The following is a 26,068-nucleotide window of genomic DNA, read 5'->3' on the forward strand; positions in this document are numbered from 1 at the left end:
GTTTCTTGACTCCCAAGCTGTCAAACTACAATTCTCAAACTACCTGAGTTTTCTTGACACCTCTGTGGCTTATTGCAATATGTTGCCTTCACTTATTTTGCACTGCCTAATTCTTTATCTGAATATACTGTGGGCTCACACAGCATTGTTAAATCATACTGTCTTGAGTATTGTTTGTTTTCACGTTTCTCTTGTTTTGGTATGTCCTTGGTTATTTATTCTCAATGGATTTATGAAAAACTATCAACCACTGTATGGCAGAATATGCAGAACTCCAGTCAATTTAACTACATTCTTCTTCTTCTCCACTAAGTGGCTGTACCATAAGGCTCGCAGAGATATCACAACGAGTCGAGCTATTCTGCAGAAATGTTTCAATTTCTCCCCTAATTTACTATGGCTTTCACTTTAAATAGAACATTATCAAACCACAGCATGTGAAATTTCGGCTTATCTCTGCTATTAGGGAAACAGACTGTTACAGTACTTTTTACTTTAACTGAATGACATTATCAAATTCAACCATGTTACCGACAACTTTGCCAAGCTGTTTCCAGCCCCAAGCTGGGCATGGAGAGAAAATATAAAGCTATATTGTAAGGTCTGTATATTTTAAATCTCAAATGGAGTCCATTTTAAGAATTTCTGGCAATGGGATATTGAAATGTAGGTCATGTGAGAATTAAACATTTATGGCATTTCTTTACACAGGATTACTGCAGGACATTAAGTAAAATATTTCTGCATGGATAAAGTGATTTCAGTTACCAGATATGCACTGATACACCACATCAGGGTCCTTTGAGGGCACTGCCTCAGGCTACTGACATCCATAACCAATGCTGTTGTCTACTTCCTTCAAATGTCTAAACTAGGCTTCTTTAATTTCTCTCTTACCCACAGTTGAAACAAGTCTATTCCAAACACGAATACAGAAAACATTTAAATAAATGTTCCGTACGAGATCAGGGATTATGAATTACTATAGAGGAAGACCATTCCATAGACTCATTTTACACACTCGAAATGTCGAGCTTATGCATTCATTTGAGTGTAATGTTTGGTGAGATGATGAGAGTGGCAGAATTTGTATTACCATCATTAGTGCCAGGTTTGAAGTATAGGTGGAGAGAGGCTCACTGAAGGTGCAGCCACTGCATAAGTATACTCTGCTCATAATCCTCAAACACCCACATGTTTGTTTTGAGACAGATAAAGACATCAGTAAGAGCCTTGCTCTCAGGCCCACTCCTTAACTACTGAGTGCAGTACTGTAGCTGTGCAGTTTCCTACATTCGCCTTCCTGGTGATTGTCTAGGACAACTCTGAATCCTAGTCAGTGGTCCTTTTCACCTATTTAAAGAGGCTTAAGATTTCTCCAGACTGCAATAACAGCCTGCAGCTATTCATCTCACCAGAACACATAAAACTGATCTATCAACAAAAGAGTAATGCAAACTGTTGAAATTTGGATTTGCATAGACTAAGGCAGATACCGGTTTATGAACTCCACTTGCTCACGTTTGACAACTGAGAGGGAAACATTTGCATTTAGCCTTACTTTTGAAAAAAAAATGTGTGTTCCAAACACAGTGGGCGTGCAGAGGGACAGTGGAGAAATTGATAAAAGTTAATATGGCAAAGTTAAATATCCAGCAGTTACAGAGCAACACCCAGAACAAAGGGGTGTTTCTAACAACCTGATGAATTTAAGTCCAATTTTCACTCTATTTAGCTCTGTTTTGGGTTGCCATCAGATCCTGGTGGAAATATCTGTCTGTTTAGCTGCTAAATGTTTCACTATGTTCACAAACTAGTTCCCATTTTTGTTTGCTGTTTGGTGCTGACTTGTCTTGAATAGACCTTTTTAATAGCAGCCATTTTGACATCAAACAGTAGGATACATACAGATGTTACTTGAGATACTATTTAAGATTCCATTCAGGTCAAAAGTCTCTGCTTCACTAAATGGAAAGGAATCTTCATTAATTGTCATTAATTTAACCTGTATTTACCTTCTATTTTATGTCAATATGGCTACCGTGTAAACAGTCTATAGCCTGAACTATCTCAAGACTGTCTGTCTGTCTGCCTGTCTGCCTGTCTATCTATATACACTAAAGATAAAATAAACTTTATGTTTGAAAAAATGTCAAAAGCACAAGGATTTTTCTTATATCAATACAGAAACTGGCATTTATCCATTTTACAGTATTAGGAATAAGCCTCAACTGAATGCCTCATTAGAAAAACTTAGTTTTTAACTTTCATATGTCTAGTATTCAGCCCAATAATTAGTGTCTGCTATTCTGTCTGTGTCTGCGCAAAAACACTTATGCAAAATGTAGATGAAATTTAATGAGGAATTTCTGCGACATGCTTCAATAACCAATCTTTCCATAATAATCTTGCTGCTATGACACCATGCAGAAAACCATCTCTAAAAATGGAATTCAGTTAATTTCCTCAAGATGTTCCAGAAACAGATCAACACAGAGGATGAAGTTCATGAATTATTCTGACATGCAGTGACTCGTCTGCCTTTTAACCTGTTCCATCTTGTAAACCCTGTCGAACATTTGAAAGTAAATAAAAACAAAAACAAAACAAAGTGCTGTTTAAGGTTCTTGAATTCAATCAATAAATTGATTAGTATTCTCTACGACATGGCTGTAAATGTTAAGATATAGAAGAGACTGGATCCCAACTCTTTCTACCCTCACAACCCCATGGGCCTATCTCTGCCATTTGATGTTCTATCTGGGACTAAAGCACCCTTAAAGCAGCTCTACTGGCTACAGACTTAATTGATTTGGAAAGTCTCCAAATCCTCAGTGGCCAGGATTACATCCTAATGTTCCATGTCTGCATTAAAGATTTAAGGGTGCCTTTAAAAGCCTTCCAGCAAAACAAGAGTCCGATGCATACACAAAAACACACCAACTGAATTCTTAGAATTCCAGAAGTTAAAACATCATCATGGGTCACCTGATGATTCTGAGTCATTCATAATTCAAGTCATTCCTGCATATAATTACCCTAACTGCTGTCAAGACAAATACGTACAGAAGTCAGATTCCTTCAGGCATTGCCTGAAACAATAGCACAGGAATTCACACGATATACAGACCTGCTTCCCCTGCTTTACTAAGTGTCAAGAAGTAAAATCACACATCCTTTTTCTGTTCTAAAAAATTAGAGATGTAAAGATTTGACAGCTAAACATTGGTATCGCCCGATATTTACCCTGTTGATATTTACCCTGTTGACCGTTATGGCACTAGTGGTTGCAACAGTATGAGATATTCACAGTACATTAACCACCTATTAAAATATCATGTCTTTACTGTATCACAGTGTAGGTATTAACCAATTGTAATTCTGATTATCAGTCACAATGACCCTTAACAGAAGGACAACAAAAGTGTTTTATACTTAAGCAAACCCAAATTATTATAATTTCACAAAATATTATGTCCTGACGGACATAAAGTTGATATAAACTTGAAATAACATTTTTCCTCAACACGAATACTTTAGAATTCAACACGATGGATAAGCACATGTAGACAGTATGACAATCGTCAGTTTCCATACTATGGTATACCTTGGAAATGGTATACCTTTGGAACCTAACTATCGGCAAATAAGATAACCTTAACCGATGGCAGTGGCTGATGTTAATCTGTTGTGTCTTAAAAGAAAGGGGAAAGAAAAGGAAGTTTCACAAATTTTATGATCAAATTTAACTGTAAAATTGTCCTAAATGAAGATTTCTTTGTTTCCGTAACATAAAAGGAGCAATGAAAAACAAGAAAATCGGCCAAATTATCATTTCTAACATCATTCCCAATTGGGATCGGAGTGCAAACTTTAAGGGCATAGTCACAGTTTCAGGTGAGAAACACAGCGTAAACATACACAGAAACACAATTCTAATCCAAAACAACACCATCGTTCAATGTTCAGACAATGTTATGTTCAGACTTTTGGATATGGAGCATGCTGGAGCTCAGGCTGGCACAGAAGTTATTTTAAGGGCTGAAACAATTCCTTGAGTGATTGAATTATGACGAACAATAACATTTATCAAACTTTGCCTAATCCATAAATCTATATAAAGTGCACTGTGGTCTGCACCCATGATTATTACTGCCACACACTGCATTTAGGCAGTGGACGCATGACAGAAAACATAATTTAATGCCACTGTTTACATAATGGAGGAAGAGAGAGAAAATAGCGAGCTGAAACAAAACAAAAACTCTGTCTGTCTAATGTACATCAACAGTACAACTTCAGTGCTCCAGCATCTCAGCAGAAAGCATCTGGTCTATACATCTAGTCCACAGAGTGCATCTGACACAAGCTGTTGTTAACATTAGCATTTAATGTACTGGGAAATCAATACCATTGCTGCTTGTTAATATGAAAATATGTATTAGTGCAGCTTTTAAAAAAAAAAAAAATGTACAGGTCTGATTTTTGCTTTCTGTCCTTGGGAAAAAGTCATCAAGAAAAGGAAATTATCTTTAAAGTAGCATTATTGTCCGCTATACTAAGACTGGGTATTCAAAAGCGGTCCCTGAGTTTGGGCCCTTGAATACTTATATGTACAATGATGAGCATCTGGCACTGAAGAGATCAGGTGCTCACCTGCAGCATAGCAGCAGCCAGGTAGACGGACATAAAGATGGGGGTCAGGGTGGTGTGTCCGCTCTTCATCAGGTGGATAGTATAGAGGAAGATCAAGTGACCAGGGATCACCAATAGGATAAGCACCTGAGCAGAGCGATGGTTGGCTCCTAAGAAAATGCAAAAAGAATGGAGGGAGGAAAGGTTAAAAGTAAATGAAATGGGGAGGCATAACTTCTTAGCCCTTGGATTATGCAGTTACTCTTCATAAAATATATGAAAAAAAATGTTTGTGGACAAATTCTCCTGTTTGAATCAGCCCACCTACTGTGCCTAAGATTCCTGTTGGTTCTATATTCAACACCTGGGACAGCAGGGACATGGGAATGAACTGCCTGGTAGGACAGAGGAGCACTGCAGCTCAACAGGAACAGAGCTGAAAACCACAGCTTCAAACTGCAAACTTACTGCACAATTTATAGCCTGATTATGATCCTGACAGCATTCCCATTGCCCATCATATCCAAATCTACTTTAAACATTTGTATTAATGTAACAGTCAATGTGAAATGTGTCATGTTGTCATCATTTTCAGTATCCTTGCTAACACAGTACTGACCTGTACCACAGAATGTGCGGCAAGGGTAGTAGCAGCCCCTGGCCTCGTTTGGAACCTCCCCAGGAGCACAGTGGAAGTGCAGGTGAGTGGAGATCCTGCTTGACTGGATAGCCACCAGGTTACCCCCGATTCCTGGACAAGATAGAAGAGTTCTTGGGTTATGACTGGAGCAGAATATTCAGTCTTAATATAAAAAGTTTGCTTTTTATAATCGGTTTACCAACCTGCATTTTAGAGGCTGATTGATTAAGGTTAGATCTAGTCAGGTTAGCTAAAAAAAATGAAGTGACAATATATCTGCCATTATTCTTTTGAAACATAAATATATCAACAATAAAAGAACAGTAAATTTTGTTTTTTAATACATGGTGACCATTGAGACTGGGACGGTGAAACTATGTAATGGTGACTCCAGTATATTTGTCAAAAGTAATTATCAGTCATAGTCTGATAAAACACTTTTTAGACTCTTTAGTCACTTTAAGAACAGGATTTAGAATGGCATTTATAAAGTTCTACCTTATCTTATTTTTGCCCTGCTTCAAAAAGTGTGTTTTCATCCACCTTGAAACAACTCCCAATCTTCGCGCAACAGTAGTGGATGGACAGTCAGTAGCTTGCACTTTGTTTTGCAGATTTTATGGAAATTGTCTTAATATTGTCTCATAAATATCTCCAGCATTGAAACTTTTTGGAGAAAATGCAAGAAGCCCATGCTGACCAATCCCAGTTTTTGTGGTCTCCGCATGGTCCCTCTGTAGTCTCCATAACCACAACATGTAGTCACATTTTTGAGGAAGCACACAATGTGTGTTAATTACCGATAGAAAACAAAGAAAAACTCAAATCTGCAAGAATAATTAGAGTGTTTTTTTCCTTTTTTGACAGACTTTCCTCTCATCTTTGTGTGCAGTTCTATTTTTTTCATGCAAGATTTTAATTAACATCAAGCAGATGAACAGCCATGAGAGTATGGGACGCCATCTGTACTGACAAAATACAAGAACACTTTACATTTAGATGCTATCACACCTTCCCTTTAGCAAGTAACACACAAACTAACTTCCTGCATCTTTCATCACAGTCTGTGGCCACAGTCTGGTGACTAAGCCCTACAGGAGAGCTCACATACATACGGATATCAACAGCAAACTGGCTGACAGGTGGGCACACTGCAGCTCATAAAAGAAGAAAGAGGCTTTGCTAAGTGACATTTGTAAAAAAAAGACAGTTCCTCATTCACAATCATAAAAAAATTATCATTGAAGTGCCTGCAGTGCAGTGGGTAAACAGATCTACTATATGTAGTTGGCTTTCAGTCACTGAAGTGGTCCTGTTCTGCAAACCATACCCATACCTCCCCCCAAGCGGGCCTGTTATTGTGGTGACTATATTAAATGAGACACTGCCACCACCTCAGGGTGATGGCCACTTAATTCAATCTATTGTGGCTCTTTGTCTGCCTGGTGACATTTTATTGGAGCATTAAAAGCACTCCCACTGGGCCGGTAAACAGACATAACTTCACAATGAGCCTTCATACCCGCTTTGCCTCTTCTGTCCCGGTCTTATCACTTCACACTCCTGCCCTCATAATCTGAATATGCCACTGATCTCAAAAAAATGTTTAATCTGTGTAATAAAGATGAATTTGGTCAAGAAATAGGTATAACACACAATTCACCTCAAACTTTAAATTCTAGCTTTTTTCTTTTTTCTTAGCATGTCTTTTTCAATATAGGTTAGAAAAAGTAGAACAGGGGTCTCATCTGCCAGACCGCAGCCCAGCGTCTACAGAGCAAAACAACGGTCATTTACGGCATTTGTAGACAGCGGATACATTTTAAATATGTCAGGGATTAGTTTTATTCAGTCTGTGGAAGTATTGAACATGAAGGAGCTGTATGATGAAGAGCTGCTGGCCACAGGATGCACACCTTCAACTTCTCATTGAGATAATACATTTTTCCCCTCATTAACATTGTCAGGTTCCCTATTGTCACTGACTTTAAGTCCAACATATTGCAAAATAGGAACTTTTGCTTTTTGGTTTGACAACAAATCCTCTGCCATTGTCTTGTCAGTCAGCTCTGCTTACCCTCTTCACGCTAAAAGGTAAACGTGACTCCTGTTACGCTGTGCTGCGACTCTGCTTCTGGCCCTGCTGCTACATAGAGAGTAGATGCCTCCGGTTGTCTGTAATCATAGGGTCCATCGTCGGAATACGGATTTTTTTTTTTAAAGTAAAACGATGGTGGGGGCAGTGGGCAAGTAATGTAATCAGTGTAAGCCCAACTACTGTGTAATACTGGGAACGTCGTCAACCCCGGCAAGCCTAGTGCAAGGTTTAAATAAGTTATTTATAAGGAGCAAAGATTTGATGTTAAGAACTAATGTGCATACATATGTGTACTTCTGTTTGCATTTTTTTGGTTAAATATGAAGAAACTATGAGCAGAAGTGCTGCCAGGTGTCTGGCAAGAAATAAAATACAAATGTATGTAGCATCTTACTGCCAGCCCAAACCACATATGCATATGAATAAACACACACCTTTGCAAACAGCCTTCTGGTAAAGACTGTTAAATGGCAATGGCATGTTGAAACCAAATGCCAAATTTCTGTGCCAGTTTATTCCACAGAGCTTATACTGCTCACTTTCTGTTAAATGACTGTTCATTTAGACATTACTTTACTGATTTTATCATTACCTCATTACAAAAGCTCTCTGTTCATTCAGAAGTTTGTTTACTGATGCTGTTTATATAAATTACCTAAATTTAATTAAGGGACACTGCCTTTACTGTGCTTGTCTAGTTACAAACATTCAAGTCTAAAAACAATACATGCTATCATTCATATTGTATTAGTTTTTGGATTTGGATCAGAACTCAAAATGAGTCAGTTTGCGGACGACATAACCCTGTTCCTCAAAGATGAACACCAGATTCCTGTTGCCAGACAGAACATTGAATTCTTTTCAAAGGTCTCTGGACTATTCCTCAATATCCAAAAATTTAAACTGCTGTCTATTTGTGAATATGCTGAGAATGTCATCTCTTTATGTAACAAAATCAAAAAATCAGAAGGAACATGAGCTGCTTAACTTGACAAACAATTGATAAATGTAAACATAGACTTAATGTTTGGTTGCAGAGACATTTATCCATGTTTGCGCTTAGCTCAGACTTTCTTCAAGTCTATAAATCAAATAATTTTATATGGAGGAATCAAACTCATTGGGCTCTATCTTATGCTCAGCTCAAAGCAGCGTACAACACAGCGCAAGTGTCATTGATAGTTTCAGACTGAAACAGTTGTCATTTTCATGACCAGCACCCATGTTGTGTAAATAGCATTGTACTTGCGTCCCACCAGTACGCCCTTGGGTGTGTTGATCTTGAAGTGAGATATGGTCAGGCTCACTGGCGCTCGCAATGGCGGATTGCTATCTTGAGGCACCAGAAAGCGACAGTGCCATAGACCAACAAAAAGTTGGTCTAAAGTCAAAGGCACAGTCTATTAACAAGTATCATGGCAGGTTTAGGCAGCAAAACTAAAAGCTGTAGTTGTAAACTCTCCAAAAAGGAAACAGAGTTAACTATTAGCTTCTGAAATAAATATTTTCAGACCGAATCTCAGGATTGATCAGGACAGCTGCTTTACGTCAAACTATTTAACTGTTTGAATCTAGACCACCGTCTGTTTGACCTTTCTATGTGTACAAGAACACAGAGTAAACATGAAATATTAACTGATCCTGTCAGTGAGTCGGGAGCTTTGAATAATCAATGAAGTTTATCAGCTGTTCCTTGTCCACAAATGTGCATGTTAATGTAGAGATACACATATTGTTGCTGCTGCTGGAGGAGTGCTGCAGGTAATGTCATTAATATTTCCCTCATTAAGGATGTATTTCACCCCTCTGATCCCTCCTGTTATTGATAAGGATGATACTTTTTATGACCTGTCCCGTCTGGTCCATGGACTGCACATTTCGCCCAGATTAACCGCTGCAAAATGGACCTGACCACGAAATAGGGCCCATTATATAAAAAAAAAACTATCACTTAGACTTACTAACGTTAGACTATAAACAGACGCATACATTGTGGTTGCATGACTTAAACGTCTCCACCACTAAATGTCTTACTACATAATTACTACACAGGTTTTCTGTAAATTAATTAATTTACAAGTTCTAAAGGTTAGAGTTAGAATAGTTTGCAACTGAAATCCTCCTGTATAGATGAACTAGCGAATATATGAATCTCCGTGTTCGGCATGATGACGTTTAATGTCTGTGACAACTTCTGTAGTCTCATTTAGCCACTTGTTACTGTTACTGTCATTTTTAAGCACTTTATAATTAAATTGTGAGACATTTAATGATGTATTTTATGTCATTTAAATTCTATGCAAGGAAGGAGATTGTTTTCTCCCAAACAGGGGCATGGTGAAGACTACTCTGGATGACATACTGCTGGTCTGATGTATGGTTGTGTATTATATGTGAAATAATTTCCTCCCTATGTGTAAAAACTTGGGTTTATCTGGGACTAAATGTAAAATTTTCAATAAAATCCTTACTTTGCAAGGGATATGGATTTGTGAGATAATGTGATCCCAGTAATCTATCCTGCCAGGCTTCAAACTATGCAGTTGTGGCCAAACCACAGTGGCTGAACCAATTGGTGTCCTATGAGGAACTGCGACGTCCTATCAGGCAGGCCTGGTTTAGGTGTGATGACCAGCAAGTGACTGTTCATTTGGAGACAACAATGGTGGCTCCTCAAGAGGTGAGTGTATCTTCTGCTATAGCATCTGTTGTATCAGAACTGAAGTTTATTTCATTGAGAAGAGCAAAGAATGGCACTGAAGGCTTTTCTCAATAGAAAATATGCTGATCTACTGTTGATCTGATTAGTTGTAGTTAGCCTTTGATCGATGCTGATAGACAGATGGTTCGTCCAATAATCTGCCAAGTATTTTTTAAAAGCGCCTGCCCCCTTCCAAACAGTTTCAGGGACAACTTCACAGATGGTCGTGTGTAACAAACCATCTGGGACGTCAGGTTGATCAAACCCCTCTTTAGGATGGTTTAGACAGCATCAATTTAGCCAAAGGTCCAATTATGTGCTGAAAATCCCAGTAACCTTCTTTTCATATTCATATTTTTATACACATTATCTTACACTCTTATTTTCATTATGGAGGATGTAGCTTGAACTGTATTGCATAATATAAAGGGGTGTTTGGCTACCATCAATTATATAAAAGAGGTGGACAAAATAATAGAAATACTTGGAAGTACAACCCAGTACACTGCATCCCCGAAATGATGATACAGTTGATTCAACACCTCTTTAAAGCAGTTTCAACAGAAACTGAACAACATTAATGGAGGATTTATTGCAGGACTGTCGTATTTACATTTAAATATAAAAAAGTGATGTGATTTACTGTTTAGCACCAGTGTATGATCTGTGCAAATATTCTTCCAAAGACCACTTTGGAAAGTGAATGACTGAATTAACGTTTAGTTTAGTCCATGTAACTCATATACCTTCCTGAGTATTTTTTTTTTCACATGACATTTTTCTGTTACTTATTCCCACCTTGGGACAACAAAATACAGTAATGACACACCAAATATCTGAGCATTTTTACTATGCAATGTGGCATTTCAAACATAATCTATGCTCCTATATAGCTGTCAAATCATGGTTAAAATTGGAATAATGGCTCATGTGGATTGTGAACTGATTCTGACTTTCTGTCCTTAAGGCGTTTGGGATGGGTTGGGGGTTAAGAAGGTGGAGGGTGTTCTTACAACCTCAGCAGGGGGCTGAGGTAGAGTGAAGCAGGTTTGGGGGCGATCTGACTAATTTAGGTCACTGGGTCTGACAGGAGGAAAAGGGATGAGGAGGTCTGGGCTGCAGAGGGGCTACGCGGGGAACGGCAGGGGGTCTGTGCTCCTCTTAGCTGGGCTGCTCTGCCCGGAGGGGGAAGACACAGGAACTGTCTGGCCACCCATCTCATATCTGCTCCTTTCCTCCAGGTTTAATTTCATTTTGTTTATTTGAACGACTTGTTCAGCAGGATGTGACGTGAAAGCACAAACACTGATAAAATATAATGAAAGAAAAACATAGACAGAAGAGGAAATAAATTACTTTTTGGTGGAAGTGAGATGTAAAGCAGGCGGACACCTTATCTTAAAACAAACAACAGAAGGAAAGAAAAAAAGGCAAATATGCCAAGATGACAAGCAAAGATTAAAGATTCAGTTGTATAGGAGTGCTGCCTTGTGGAAAACAAGATGGATACAAAATATGATATCTGCAGGTTCAGAAACCATATCAAAGCCTTTTTAAGACCTTTGTGAAACTGAAACTGAATTTATGGGGAGGCACTACGGGTAAATAGGGAAACATTTGTTACTAATAGATATCCCCATCAAACTTCACAAACTGATACTTACATTAAGACAATCATTTTATTTATTACAAGTTTTCTGCCCTTTTTATGTTCAAAGATGCAAATTAGGCATTATCTTATTAAAAATGCCTAAATTACATACATTTCCATCTGGACCCTGGATAAAGTCAGATTTAAAATTCTTGTTTCATTTTGACACATTTTGATTTTAACAAACTATAAACTCAGGCTATGAATAATATAAAAACAAACCCCTCTGTAAAAGCTTGAGAGAAGGGAATAAAACTAGGGTCGGTGACTCAGAGTCTAAGAAAAGACTCATTTTGAGAAAATGTCCTTTAGAGGTATATACTGTAAAAAGTGATACATATTTAGACCAAAAAAGGCATATAGGGTTAACATTTTTATTCAAAGAAATCCCCATGAAACTTAACTAGTTGATTACTTCTATTAAGACATTTTTTTTGTATTACAAGCTTTCTGATATCTTATATTTGAATATGCAGACAAGCCTGTCTTATCAAATGTACACTAATAAGCATAAATGTCCAGAACAGAAATCGGAACAAATAAACATCTAAATGTGCATTACGGACATTTTCTTTCCACTCGTTTGAAAGAACACGTTATGGAAGAGAAATAGCTCCAAATCCACCCTTACAATCAAAATGAAGGCAAGAACACCGGGCCCATTTGTGATGTGATATACTGCTGCTAATGAAATTGGCACAAAAAGAACATCCAAAAATGAACTGGCAGACTCTTCCTCAACACCTGGATTGAACATAACTAAATAACCTTTGAGTAATTTAAATATTAATATAATTTAAGCAACCAGAGATATCTTCTATAAGCCCTACCCTAATGTATTCAAATGAAATAATGGAGGTCAGTATGGTAAAAAGGAGGCTTTCTCCCTCAATCTTTCATTTCACCTGTCTTTTCTTATCACACTCTACACATCTCCTTCCCCACTCCTTTCTAATCAAACATACACACACCATCCTTTCACAGTTTCTCTTCTGTCTGTTCTTTGTTCGATTGTATTTTTATATTAGGACAGGATCCGTGGTGCATTTTAATCAGCTGCAACACAGGAGTACACTGCCTCACCGTTTCCTCACCCATGAATAAAGTCTTACAAACCAGAGACAGTTAAAAAGTTTGCTGAGACCTGGATTTTTCCGACACTGCAAAATAAAGCCTCCTAACCCTCACAAACAGACACATGCTTGATTCCCCAGCTGTTTGTGCCTGGGATAAGTCTCGACGGAAAACCAATTACAGTCAGAATCGCACTCCATCTCGTTAAATGTCTCTCATTAATGCCATTTAAATTAAAAGCTTATCTCTTGTTGTGGAGGTGCCAGGCCCCTGGCAACCGTGGCTGAGCCAGTTAGCAGTGGGGGATAGAAGCGAGAGGAAATGGAAGAGGACAAGGTTTTTGTGAAGTGCAGACAGACGGACTGTGGCCGACTACATAAACCAGTCTAATTAGGTCTCTTATTTATGCTGATGAACATTTGGAGTCTTTATTTAGTAACCTTCATTTATCCAGGGACTGTTGACTGAGCACACTTGCGTATTCTGTTTCACATTCACATGCATTCGCACCTGGGAGCTGCACAGTACAAGACAAATAGACTCTGTGGCGTGTCATCCATCTTGGGTATAAACACTTTGTCCATATCTCAGCTCGAACGGTCAAAGACTGCATTAATTGCTGCGAAGGATAAATGAGACAAACAACAACAGACAAAGTTTCTTTGTACCCAAACTTCCACGTTAAACAGTTTGTTGCCGTCCGGTGTGTAAAATAAAACTGCTGCCTATTAAGACAGAATCTCATTAAGAAACCTTTCAGCTAACCACTGTATTTTACTTATCACCTCAATATTTCCAGAAATAGATTTAAGTCAGCATACACATACAATATTTCTGACCCATGTACCCGAAGGTATCCTTTTACTGATAACCCAATGTTCCAAGAGAAAAGAAGAATCTTTTTTTAACTATACATAATGCTAGGCTCACCATTTTCTTTTTGGGAAATCATGTCTTAATTACGCTTTAGTCTCAGCAGACACCAGGACACCAGTGTATTCATAACACTCACAAGCAGGACAAATCCATCATATTGGAAGATACTGACAACACGGACCATTAGTACAGAGTGCACCACGGCCACAATAAATCATGCGGTATGAGTAAGTGGCGAAAGTCATTCTGGAAAATGCATAATGTCACCAGCTGAAGGTCTCTTATTACAAGTAGATGTAGACAAGGGTCAGAAGGTTGAGGAAGTGACAGTGCAATAAACATCACAGACTATAGAAAACAGTTTGTCTTCCGGGCATTTAAAGGGGTAGCTGAGAGAAGGGAGACTGCTACTATTTTCAACCTTCACATTATACTGAACTGGAACTAGTTCAGCTATAATGACCGTAGACTGGTACAGCTTTAAGATTCAAGACGTGTGTTCTAACACAAAAATTTTACCTCGATTCAACCTATTAAAGTCTGCTTAAGATCCCTTTTAGGGATGCAACAGTTATAGATTTTGATGGTATGATTGTAGTCTGAGGAAAAATACCACTGCTAAAATTGCTGTGGCAAAGATCTGGTCCACACCAAACACATTCAACTGACACACATACCGCATGGAATGATTGCACCGAATAAACCAGCACTAGCCCAAGTCTGGGCCAGATCCGGCCCACCAGAAAAGAAATGATGATTCGGGCCAGTTCTGGTTCATTCAGTGCCATCATTCCATGCGGTATGTCATATGAACGTGTCTGGTCAAATATTGCTATCTGAGCAATTTCACAATTATAATGCATTAATATATTTCACACACCAGGGATGCATAAAATGACATGAGCATTAAAGGCTTTATCGTGTTTTTCCCCCCAGCCTTTTTCATTGGCTTTTGTTTATAACAGCTGCTGTCTTTTGATAAAGAAATAATACAGCAACCAAATAATACAGCAGAAAACAATAAATAAATTCAAAATCTAAAAAAGTAAAAAAATAAACTAAAGTCAGGTCAAGTGCAGTTTTAGTCAAAATGAAACAAATACATTGAGAACATCTCTCATACATGTGTATGCTCTTGAGGGGACTATGTGTTTTGGTGAGCATTCATTTATAAATGGTGCAATGCTGCTTTCCCCCCTGTGTAGCTGTTAGTTTATATTGCTATGAAAGCTTAACTCCCAATTCAATGTTATTTTGACAAATAATGTCCATACCAAGTCTCTCTGCAATCCATCAGATGCTGAAATTTCAGTAAAAACCCCTGAAGTCAACTCATGTTGATGCTAGAGGAAAAGTCAGGGGTTCACCACAGTCATTAGTATCAATGTCTGGAGACCATGACTGTCTGTATGTCTGTATTAAAAATTACATGACAAATTACAAAAATTATATCCAAAAGAGATATTTCAGTCTGGACCAAAGTGGTGGCCCAACTGACTGACAAACAAGAGTAATTGACTCTGATCCTCCTGCAAACTGTACAAGTGGAGGCATGTTTTTTATGGCTATGGCACATGCATGCACAGAGGTAAGGACCGGGTTGTTGTAAATTGTCACTGAACATCTTCATCATCTTCATTTGAGTTACACACATGTTCGACCCCAATCCTGTGGTGTAACTGGTGGGTGGTGTATGTGGGTCACTGAACACAACACAACCCTGTAACACTGACTGTTGTGAGCAGCAGCCTGAACTTTCACAGTGGAGAAATACAGTACAATTGCAGCAATCTAACTAACTCTAACAAGCTTTGTGTTTCCATTTACATATGTATACGTCTGTACTAAATCCCTCAGGATTTAGGAAGCTACTACATTAAAACCTTTCGGTGTAGTCTTTGACCAGATTCTTCTTGTCTGTTCGTGCCTCGGGGGCAAGCAATTGCAAATCAAATAGCGACACCTTGAAGCCATTCAGAGTGAAGAAGGAAGCAGTGCCAATGCTGTGACTCACCGTTGATAACTGGGGTGTACACTACGATGCCAGCCAGATTTGGGTCAGACACTGTTTTGTCCAGGATGAGCCCTCCAATGCTGCAGAACACAACATAATAAGACCATTAACTGGTGTTACTGAGTGTGTCTGTGTGTGAAAGATGGAGTGAGAGAGACAAAAAAGGGCATGGGAAGACAAAGACAGAGCATTGTCTTCATCTAAATGATGTCCACAGTGAATTTGTGTGCTGCTCTTTAAAGTGCTTTATCAGCTGCACTGAATAGTAAAGATTAAGAGAGAGTTGGAGACAGTATAAGAGGAAGAATGAAAGATTTTTCAGGGATTTAAAGCTTATGGAGTCCAGAGACAATATTTGTATTTTCTAACTTTGTGATAAAAGACAGAAAAATGTGGGATCACCTACAGTGAGTGAGAGGCGGGCAAGTGAAACATATCCCTTCCTACTTGCTGTATAAGTAAGGCTGCCAGGCTCAAGGGGACCCGAGGGTGTATGTGCTCGGGTACTGCAATTTGTTTAGGGGATGAGTCATCAAGCAAACCAGACACTGGGAGTTGCAGACACAGAGTAGCTGTTCTTTCCCCTTTGAAGACTAAACACACACAGTTGCATACACAAACACACACACACACACACACACACACCTGCTGATGACCATGGCAGTGATGACTGGCTCCCATCCGGAGTAGAGCAGGGTGCGGCTGGCTGGGTGCTTGGAGGAGATGACGATCCACAAAGGAGTCAGACACATGAAGAAGGCGCAAACCAGTGACGACACATATGGGTAGGAATCTGGGGAAAAAGGAAGACATGCATTCACACATTTTTTCTGAGTTAAGGGCCCCCCTTTTCCTCCCACTCTCTGAATTCATCTTGCACAAGTATCCCTCAAGTGCAGTGCACATGGTAGTTTGATTAAATGCACTTACTTTGGAATATATGTCTTTCAAACAATTTAACTGAAATGATAGAAGGAATATAAACTACACTTTCATATTTTGGCCCCCAACCAAGAAAGGGCCCCAGATAGTGCAAGATCTGCATTAAGTCCATTTCAGGTGTTATGGTTGCCTTTCGAGGCAGCTGGATTTTTGATATCACATCACGATATTGCCAGCTATGCACTTGACAAGTAAGCATCAGTGATGGATGGTGATAGACAGATTGTTCTTCCAATCACCTGCCAGGTATGTTTTGAAAGTGTCTGCCCTTTTCCAGACAGTTTCCAAGGACAACTTCACAGATGGTTCTGTGTAACACACCATCTGGGAAGTTGACAGGTTAGTGATATGGAGTGTTTGTGTTGAATTTTGAGCACAAAAATTACAACTAATCAAATTAAAACAATCAAATGTGGATCTATGGCTATATAAGGCCATGAGGTGGCTGAATGCTTTGCCCTGCTGTTTCACCAGCCTTGTGAAACGGGACTTTTCTTATACATAGCAAGAAAGTTAATTTATGAAAGATGAGGTCATCCACAGCAAAGGGATCAACTCCACCCTTGTCTTAGCAAAGGAGTTCTCTCCATTCCCCAGTAAATGTTGCTCTCTGCAGCTATGTAAATAAGTTGAAAGAGGAAATTCTTAACTAGGAACTGTCAGCGCCAATTAGCTGAGCTCCTAGTGGTGAAAGTAAGTGAATGTGAATATGGCTCCATATCTCCTGACTAAAGCTGGAAGTATGCTTCTCCGGGCCAGACGTATGCACACATGAAGAGGGGGCCTCGACAGGAGTTAAATCAACCAATCAACTTGAGACTTTCACATGTGTCTTTGCAAATGGATTCCAAGAATTACAGTTTAAGGCTTTAAATGTCAGTCAGCTGTCATGACTGTTTAAATGACTGATTTCTCAACACTAAGAGTTTACAGTAAGCATGATCACAATGAAAACACTAGCATGCTGATGTTTAGCTGGAATCATTTTGTTTGTTTGGTCACTATCTTAGATCTGATGGCCATGACACCATCAGAGTCATTGGAATGATGAATGTCCGTACACATTTTTGTAGCAATCCATCAAAAGAGTCAACTTTATGTGGTGCTAGATAAAAGGTCAGAAGATCACCAAAGACATTAGGCCTCATTCTCTAGGGATCATCAATGTCTGTACAAAATTCTATGGTAATCCATTAAGATATACTTTAGTCTTGACCAACACCATTGTAGTGTGGATTGAGTTCCAGCCATGAGTTAGTTGAATTCTTTAAATGACAAAAGTGCTCAACTTACTTCCCATTTCCTGAACCTGACATACACCAAACTAAAAGCATACAAGATTGGCACTTCCAGAAACATTTTCTCCATCAAGAGTAGATGCTGCAAATTCATAATTTCTGACAAATATCTCCCTCACTGCTTTCCTTAACATTATGTTTTCATCTGAGGTTAAATAAAAGTATCTATTTAAAGGGAAAATTATATCATGTTTAGCCCACCAGCTTCTTTCTCAATCCACCTGAGCCACATACTGTATGTTTGAAATGTGAGAGGAAAGTGCAGCACCAAGAGCAAACACGCCAACACAGGGAAGGTTTCTCTTACTTTCTCTCTACAAGTATACGTCTTTGTTCAAACTACAATATAGCACAACAAAACTATTTTGAAAGAGTAATTATGGTAAGCACCTGCCTAGAGGCACCACCAGATGTTTCCAGCAGGATTTTGTTCCAAGCACTAAATAACTGTCATTAGGAAGGAGTCCCAGATTTATTATCTCCACGGTCTCGTAGCTAGAGAACAGAAAGGGCCTCACTGTTCTGTTCAGGGTATAATGGGCTCTAACAGACTTTCAGACCTAAAATATAAAGCTGAGGCGGATATGTATAGTGAGGCACACATTTGAGAGAGGAGCCTTGTCCCACATTAACCCAGCTCTCTACCCAAGTTGCAGACACTGAAAGGGAATCTGACACAGAGTTACCATGTACAAAGTAAGCAGACTATCTGCCGTGCTCTAATTAAGGTCTTCTACAGGTTAAACTGTTTACATGAACCTCTGACACTGTACCACAGAGTATCCCTGTTACTGTGAATAAACCAATGAATGAACAATTGATAGTCCTGTCCATCTCTGGTGGAATACATTTTGCTAAAACTCTCTGCCAGGAAAAAGAACGCTGCGGCTGCCAACTATCTTTTTGAGCTGAGAAATGCCAAGATGCTTCTAATATACGGGAAAGAAATGATGATCTCAACAGTGATGATAAGTGCTGCTCGCTTCTGTGCTTTATGATGACAAAAGTCCATCCAAAACCCAGCATGAGGTCGCAAACGTAAAAACTACAAGAAAGAGGAATAAAATGGTTCTCTGCCAAGGAATCCTTTTCAATCGAGTGTTCACCATCCATCTGAAGTCGGATTACACACACAATCTGACCTTGTTAGGGTTATTCTAACTCTGAGCCATCAGGACTTCCGTATGGTTGTGATGTCACAACTATAAAATCACCCTCAGCCATGCCCCCGAAATACAGTGGGCAGTGACTGCTCAGGCGACCAGTCAGAACAGACCCGGCTTGAGTAATGGCTTGAAGAGACATGCACCAAAAGAGTGTTCAGACAGAGGGTGAAAAGATGCACTGCAACAATGGACAGTATGAGAAAATTATGTGTTTTGAAGATTAAAACATGTAATGGTGGCTTAGGCCAAAGGGTAGAGTGGCACTTAGATCTCTCCACCATGGTATTTCAGAAACAAATGATCAAAACTGAAGGGCATAAAATATATCTGTAATGTCATTAAATTATGTTGTGTTATGTCGTGCTTATTTGTGCTTCTATCTAGGAACATTGAGGATATAATATAAAAAAAGATCAGAAACAGAAACTACATTTTATTAGCACACATACTTTAACCTGCATTTAAACTGCTTTCTTTTAAGCACAGCCTTCTGCCAGAATGGCTCGAAGTAATGATGTGGTGAAAAAAAAGAAAAGTAAAAGTAAAAAATAAATGTCCTCTCTTTTATATTGTTAATTTTTCATAATCTTTCTGCAGCTGTAACTGCTGCCAGTGACAGCAGCTACTGTGTTTCGCCAGGTTCTCATCTTCACTCTAGTTAGAAGCATTCGAGGCATTAAGTTCTTATCTGCACTGATAATCATGTGATTTAAATTCTGTTTAGCTGAGAATTAACTGACCATTAGTTCCAGTTAAGCAGGAGAAAGCTGGGCTAAAGAACAACAGAGCCACTGTCCTGAGAGTGACACAGCCAGACAGTCTCACTGCACTGCCCTGCAATGGAAATCTGAAATCTGAAGTGTGTTTAATACATTTAGCTCACAGCACTAAATTATTCCATTCATAGTGGTGAACATCTGTGTCATACAATTAGACCTGACAGGACAGTGTGAGACTTTTTCCAAGAGGAAACAGCTTCCAGTGTACGCTATATTATGTAATACAAGGCGGTGCAACACAGGTCCAGGTGTGATATGAATTAAACATGAGGAATGTGTGGCCAGAGGAAAAGAAGCGTCTGTTCTGCAGCTGGAGGGAAGTGCTACTACAGAGTGGGGAAGGAGGGACCTCTACTGGCTGACTGAGGGAAGTGTCTCAATACAAAGCAACCCAAGAAGCAAAAATCTGACAACCATTTATAACTGACAGATGATAGACCAAATATACTCCATTATAAAACCATGTACGACTGCCAATGTGTTTTGTGTTAATTTGATACAAAGCTCATCATTACAGGAAACTATGAAATAAATAATTTTAGAATTTACAACACATCATCACATGAAAGCATGTGCAATCTACAGGAAAGTGATATTGGCCAAATCAGTCATCTTACACTCTGAGATGGCTTTCACACTGCTGCCTTTCAGTTCTGGTGCGGTTCATGTTCACACTGACTCTCTACAAACCAACCAAGAGCTGTAGGCACTATGTCATACGGACTGACGGGTAAATCATTGATTGATTGGACAGTTTTGGTGACTGTCATCCTGCATGGACCCACTGCTGGGAAATCAAATTTTGACAAATGACTGATGGCAGGTCATGCTACACACAGTTTATGTTCTCTGCTGTCACAAAGAGCTCACAAGGATATAACTAATTAAGTGGAGCACTGCTTGTGATGTTCTGGGCCAATACCATTACCGATATTTAAAATAACAACTTGGCTGATAGCTGATGCTGATACTGATGTTGTTGTTGTTATTTTGTTTTATTTATTCTCCCTTTTGTGCTGCGGAAACAAATAAATCTCTATGATAAAAAACATAAATTGAACTATTTTAGTCATTTAGTCATTCAGCCCTTCATGTCACGATCTTTAAGAGAGCACAAATTCGTACCAATATGACTGAATCTAACCACCCTTAATATAACCTGGTTTCACATGAAAGATTATTTTCTTTAAAAAAGTAACTGCTTCAAACCACTTTTAACCTGCTATAAAACTACTCAATGATAAGAATTGTTTAGTACTTACGGTACATAGCCTTACAAATTGATGGCACAGATGCTACGTGAGAATAGCTCACATCAGATAAACATTGGTCAATAAGCAGTCATCTTTTGACCAAGTCAAGCCTCAAGTCTCTGTGTGTGGCGACCTAAGTGCAACTTGAGTCCAAGTCGCAGACTCGAGTCCCAATCTCTGTCTGAACCAGAGTTTGATTTACAGCTTTCACAAAAACAAACTGCACTAAGTGGCCAAACACATCAGAGTTCGTTTGTAACTGAACACATCTGTTGCAAACACAGATTAGCTCACATTTCCCAGGACTAATCCACCCGAAGTCTACATGATAACATGATTTAGTCTGACTTATTGGTTAGTGGGCCAGCGTTCTTCTGTACAGTGAACCAAGCAGCCCGGTTCTTGAGGGGACCACAGATGTTGGAAAGGTAAATGATACACTAAAATCAGAGGTCACATGCTGTGTTATACTTAATACTGCCATACTTCCTGCTTCAAATTAACCCTTCTGCTTTAAAATGCAGAAGGATGCATAAATGTGATGAAATTATGCATCAAAACTTAAGCTCAAAAAGCTTCTGTCTGTCATTCCCATATGGACGCTTTACCCCAGCTGCATTTTCTTTTTTTTCCCTCTAAACCAAAATGGTTGGACAGTTAAAGATTCACTCCAAAAAAGTGCCTCCTCAAGTTTTGAGCCATAATTCTCTTTTCTTATGCTGAATAGTGTAAAATCCTGCACAGAGGTCCGTACAGGCTATAACTCTTCAACAGCCTCACAAGTTCCAAAATAAGTTGTGTCCTAATTCTACTCACACACACACTTGCATGCACACACACACAGGCACACAAACAGTAAGTATGTCTTACTGCAAAAAACAGGTATATACTATGTACAATTAGAATGTATTTTGGAATTGGAACACTTGTAGTAGCACACTTGTGAAGGTAGCAGCTGGTCACCTACCCAGGCACTTGTAGAGGCCCTGGCTTATCCAGGCCAGGATTGCCAGTGTAATGAGGTCACCAAAACTGGCGGCGATGGGTGTGGCTACGTTGTCAGGGTTGATGCCCGTCTTCTTCGAACCCACAATTACACCCACCATGATGATACCTGAACATGACACAAGTAGGGTGGAGCACTTGACTAACAGTTATCGCATTACTGCGGACTTTCAGACATCACTATTAAAATACACACAGACAGGGCACAAAATTATCAGCAGCCACCAGCCAAATGCTGGTAAAATATACATGTGGCTTGTAGATTTGTTTCACTCACGAGCAAAAAAGGGTATTTCATGAGTGACTGGTAAAATTTGAACATTCACTAGCCATTTGGTTGGTGGAAAAAAAAGTTAATTTGGCACCCTGCATACAGACAGTAAGCACGAAATAAGTGTCTGCGTCATCTTAACTTATTCAGTTCTGTTACAAAGACTGTTTGTGAAGAAAACAGAGCTTCTCCAGCTCTCTACAGCGACAGTATTAACAGTTTGTTTTAAACTGTGGTGCTCAGCTGTTAGTGTGTGTGTGTTTACCCTGCAGCAGGGAGGCTATGAAGGCTGTGGCCACACTGCTAGAGCACAGCAGCACAGCGTGGCTCATCTGGAACTTCCCCTCTGGGATCCAACCAAGAACAACTGCTGCTACGGCAGCCAGGAAACCCACGACAGTGGCCTGAACCTGTAGGGCAGAGGCAGGGGAATCGACTGTGGTGCTCTTTTATTGATTACAGAATAACAAGCAAAACTATGTGTGTGACAACAGCAAACAGTGCTTAGAGGATTAGCAGAAGGGTTACTTAGGTTGGTTATGTTCCCTATGAACCTGATGGTGAAACAGTGGAACTAACGTCATGTGCAGGTAGACTGTTCCATTCCATTACATAACACTTCCAGCTGAGAGATGCTATTGCGTAACTTAGCGGACAAACAGCTCGTCAAAACACTGTGATGTAGCATGTTTTGGCGTGTTTATCGGTGTGTGGGTAGATGATTTTCAGAGCCTGTACTCAGCCTTACTACACAGAAATCAATAGAACAGTCTGAGTTACCGCCCACCTGGGTCCAACCAATTCCAATCATTCGTAGTGGTTATGTATATCAACAATATTAAATGGCATATAACATACATTGCACTACATTTATGTGACAGTATGTGTATATAATAAATACATTAAATGTGTTATTTTATTTATTATTATTATGTTTTAAATCAGTAAATTTGCCTCTAACAACTCATTCATTTAATATTCAGTGTGAAATGGAAACACACATAAAAGTATAAAAATTGTGGACTAATTCAATCAATCACTGCAGTATTGATTACATTTTAATGAAAAGGCAATAGTTAAAGGATAAGTACCGTTTTTTACAACCTGGACCTTATTTCTGGCAAAACATATGGTCATTTACTCACCCAGATAACTTTGGTGTCATTCGGCGTCGTTCGGACGAAATTAGATCCAGTGTAGCGGCGATATATCCATATAATGGGAGAGACGGGGCAGCGACACACAGCCTCTATATAACGCATTATCTGCCACGAAACTAGTTAATTTCATCAATATTTTGTTATGAAATGCTAGCGCTATTAGCCTCTGAGTCCGGGCTCGTCCGTTATCAACATCCGGGGTCAAACTAGCAGTAGCAGCTACAGGTAAACAAGCCGCGCTGTCGCGGGTGCGCGCGCAGCTCAGAGACGACATCTTCCAGGTCAGAGGTAGTAGGTCAACCTACAGACCCCGGATGTTGACAACAGACGAGCCCAGACTCAGAGGCTAATAGCGCTAGCATTTCATAACAAAATATTGATGAAATGAACTAGTTTCGTGGCAGATAATGCGTTATATAGAGGCTGTGTGTCGCTGCCCCGTCTCTCCCATTATATGGATATATCGCCGCTACACTGGATCTAATTTCGTCCGAACGACGCCGAATGACACCAAAGTTATCTGGGTGAGTAAATGACCATATGTTTTGCCAGAAATAAGGTCCAGGTTGTAAAAAACGGTACTTATCCTTTAAGAATGAAGCTTCGAATGTCTGTTGTCATATTTTATAAAGTCCTCACCCATGTTTGGATTAAATCGTGTTGTGAATTTGGAAAAGGTTACATCCATCTTTGTTCAATACATTTTGACTTGTGGAGGTTACAATGCTCTGGGGTTGTTGAAAATGTTTGGTTCAAACAAGTCAGAAAGAATCCCTTGCACCCAACACTTAAATCTAACTCTACAAATGGCATAATACTAATAACATTTCTGCAACAGTGCAGAAATACCGGGTTTAAACAGAATTAATCTGAATGTTGATTAATTGCCTATTTGTGTAAGTAGAAAGACCAAGGCAGCAACCATGTGTGTGTCGGTGTGTTTGTGTTATTACCTGTTTTAGCGCCAGGTTGCCAATGATTAGATTCCACTTCTCTATAGGCGAATCCATCTTGCCCACATTCACCTGTCAACAGAAGTAAGAAACATTTTATGACTTGTCCATGACTGCTTATAATTCTGCCAAAGCCCCTTTGTGACCTGAAAAATCCCCAGCCCTTATTATACTCAAAAATTAGGTGGATAAATTGTCATCCATCCATTATCTGTAACCACTTATCCTTTGCAGGGTCACGGGGCATTAATCCAGCTGACATTGGACGAGAAAGAGGGTAAACCCTGGACAAGTCACCAGTTCATCACAGGGCCGATATATAGGGAAACAACCATTAACACTCACATCCACACCTACAGGAAATTTAGAGCGACTAATTAACCTCACATCCATGTAATTCAATCCAATAAATTATCATCATTAACATAGAGGGGTACTCCATCTCTTTAGCACTGAACTTCCATAAAATTGGGGTGAAAATAAGAGACAAACTAAAGAGAGACAATCAATCAAGACACTGGATCCTACACTTCCCATAATGCAACTTTTTTCTTTAGGCCCTAGCTGCTAAACCCCCAGGTCATTCAAACTCCACATCCATAGTATGTAAGGCAAATTTGTTTCCAAGTTCAAGCAGAGACAACATTAAGATTTCTATTAAATCCACTTCAACATAGAAAGTGTTAAAAAAGTAGAATATAGAGTAAATAATATGATGAATGTAATATATAAAGTAAAACTTTGATGTCAGATCATGTGCAGTTGATGAATGTCTGAACTCTACTGAAGTCTACAGCACACAGGAACTTGTTTTGAGGTTTTGTTTTTTTTTGGCTTTTGTTGCAAAATTGTTGCCACTTCCTTTTCTGCCAAACAACTAATCAATGAAAAGGCGCACTAATGCATCAGTTTTATACATCAAGATCAGTAGAGTAGTCATGGTTCGTAAGCTGTGCAGTTGTATAATGTATTCTGTGGCTCTGAAAGTGCTTTGTCAAGTCAAGAAAATAACTCAAGCGACATCACTTGAGTTGTTTCAGCTTGGGCTTGGAGACTCCAAGTTTACTTGAACTTGGGGAAAGACCTGGGCATACACCAGTCAGGGAAGGTCTAATGACTGAGCAATTCAGCCCCCTTGCATTGTAAAAAGAAATAGAGGAGATAAAACGACACATGAGGTAACGGACGACTTATGTTATGGTTATGGCTTTTATACCTGAGAAACGTATCTAAACATAGGTAAGCCATGGTTTTAAATATGCATACATATGTCACTAGACTGGACAGGTTTCACCCTTTCTAAAAGGTCTTTTCAACATCAGTAATCCCAGTACTGCAATGCAAGTAACAACATATTTTCACTGGTTCAATTACTGTAATAACTGTGGTAAGTTAAAGATCTGCCACATGCTTTTGTAATGCATAACTCCCCACGCTATAAATTACTGCCTGTTTTACAGCTACAGTAAGTCTGAGGAGAACAACAGTAACACAAAGACAAATAGTTTATGGGACTGTAAGGAGGAGCATTAGCTCACACTGAGCTCTGCTG

General features: G+C 39.2%; 1 protein-coding gene across 1 annotated transcript in view; it reads right to left on the reverse strand.

Annotated features, from left to right (window-relative positions):
- slc41a2b (solute carrier family 41 member 2b) overlaps nucleotides 1–26,068 on the reverse strand; it is a 40,308-nt gene that overhangs the window by 9,507 nt on the left and 4,733 nt on the right. Inside the window, exons 4-10 of the mRNA XM_084346457.1 lie at nucleotides 24,517–24,588; nucleotides 22,669–22,813; nucleotides 22,095–22,241; nucleotides 16,335–16,482; nucleotides 15,690–15,769; nucleotides 5,255–5,386; nucleotides 4,657–4,805 (exon numbers count right to left, since the gene is read on the reverse strand). Coding sequence (XP_084202583.1) covers nucleotides 4,657–4,805; nucleotides 5,255–5,386; nucleotides 15,690–15,769; nucleotides 16,335–16,482; nucleotides 22,095–22,241; nucleotides 22,669–22,813; nucleotides 24,517–24,588 — 873 coding nt within the window. The remainder of the gene's footprint in view (nucleotides 1–4,656; nucleotides 4,806–5,254; nucleotides 5,387–15,689; nucleotides 15,770–16,334; nucleotides 16,483–22,094; nucleotides 22,242–22,668; nucleotides 22,814–24,516; nucleotides 24,589–26,068) is intronic.

The sequence above is a fragment of the Pagrus pagrus genome (assembly GCF_965226575.1).
Source record: "Pagrus pagrus genome assembly, chromosome: 23".
NCBI lineage: Eukaryota > Metazoa > Chordata > Actinopteri > Spariformes > Sparidae > Pagrus > Pagrus pagrus.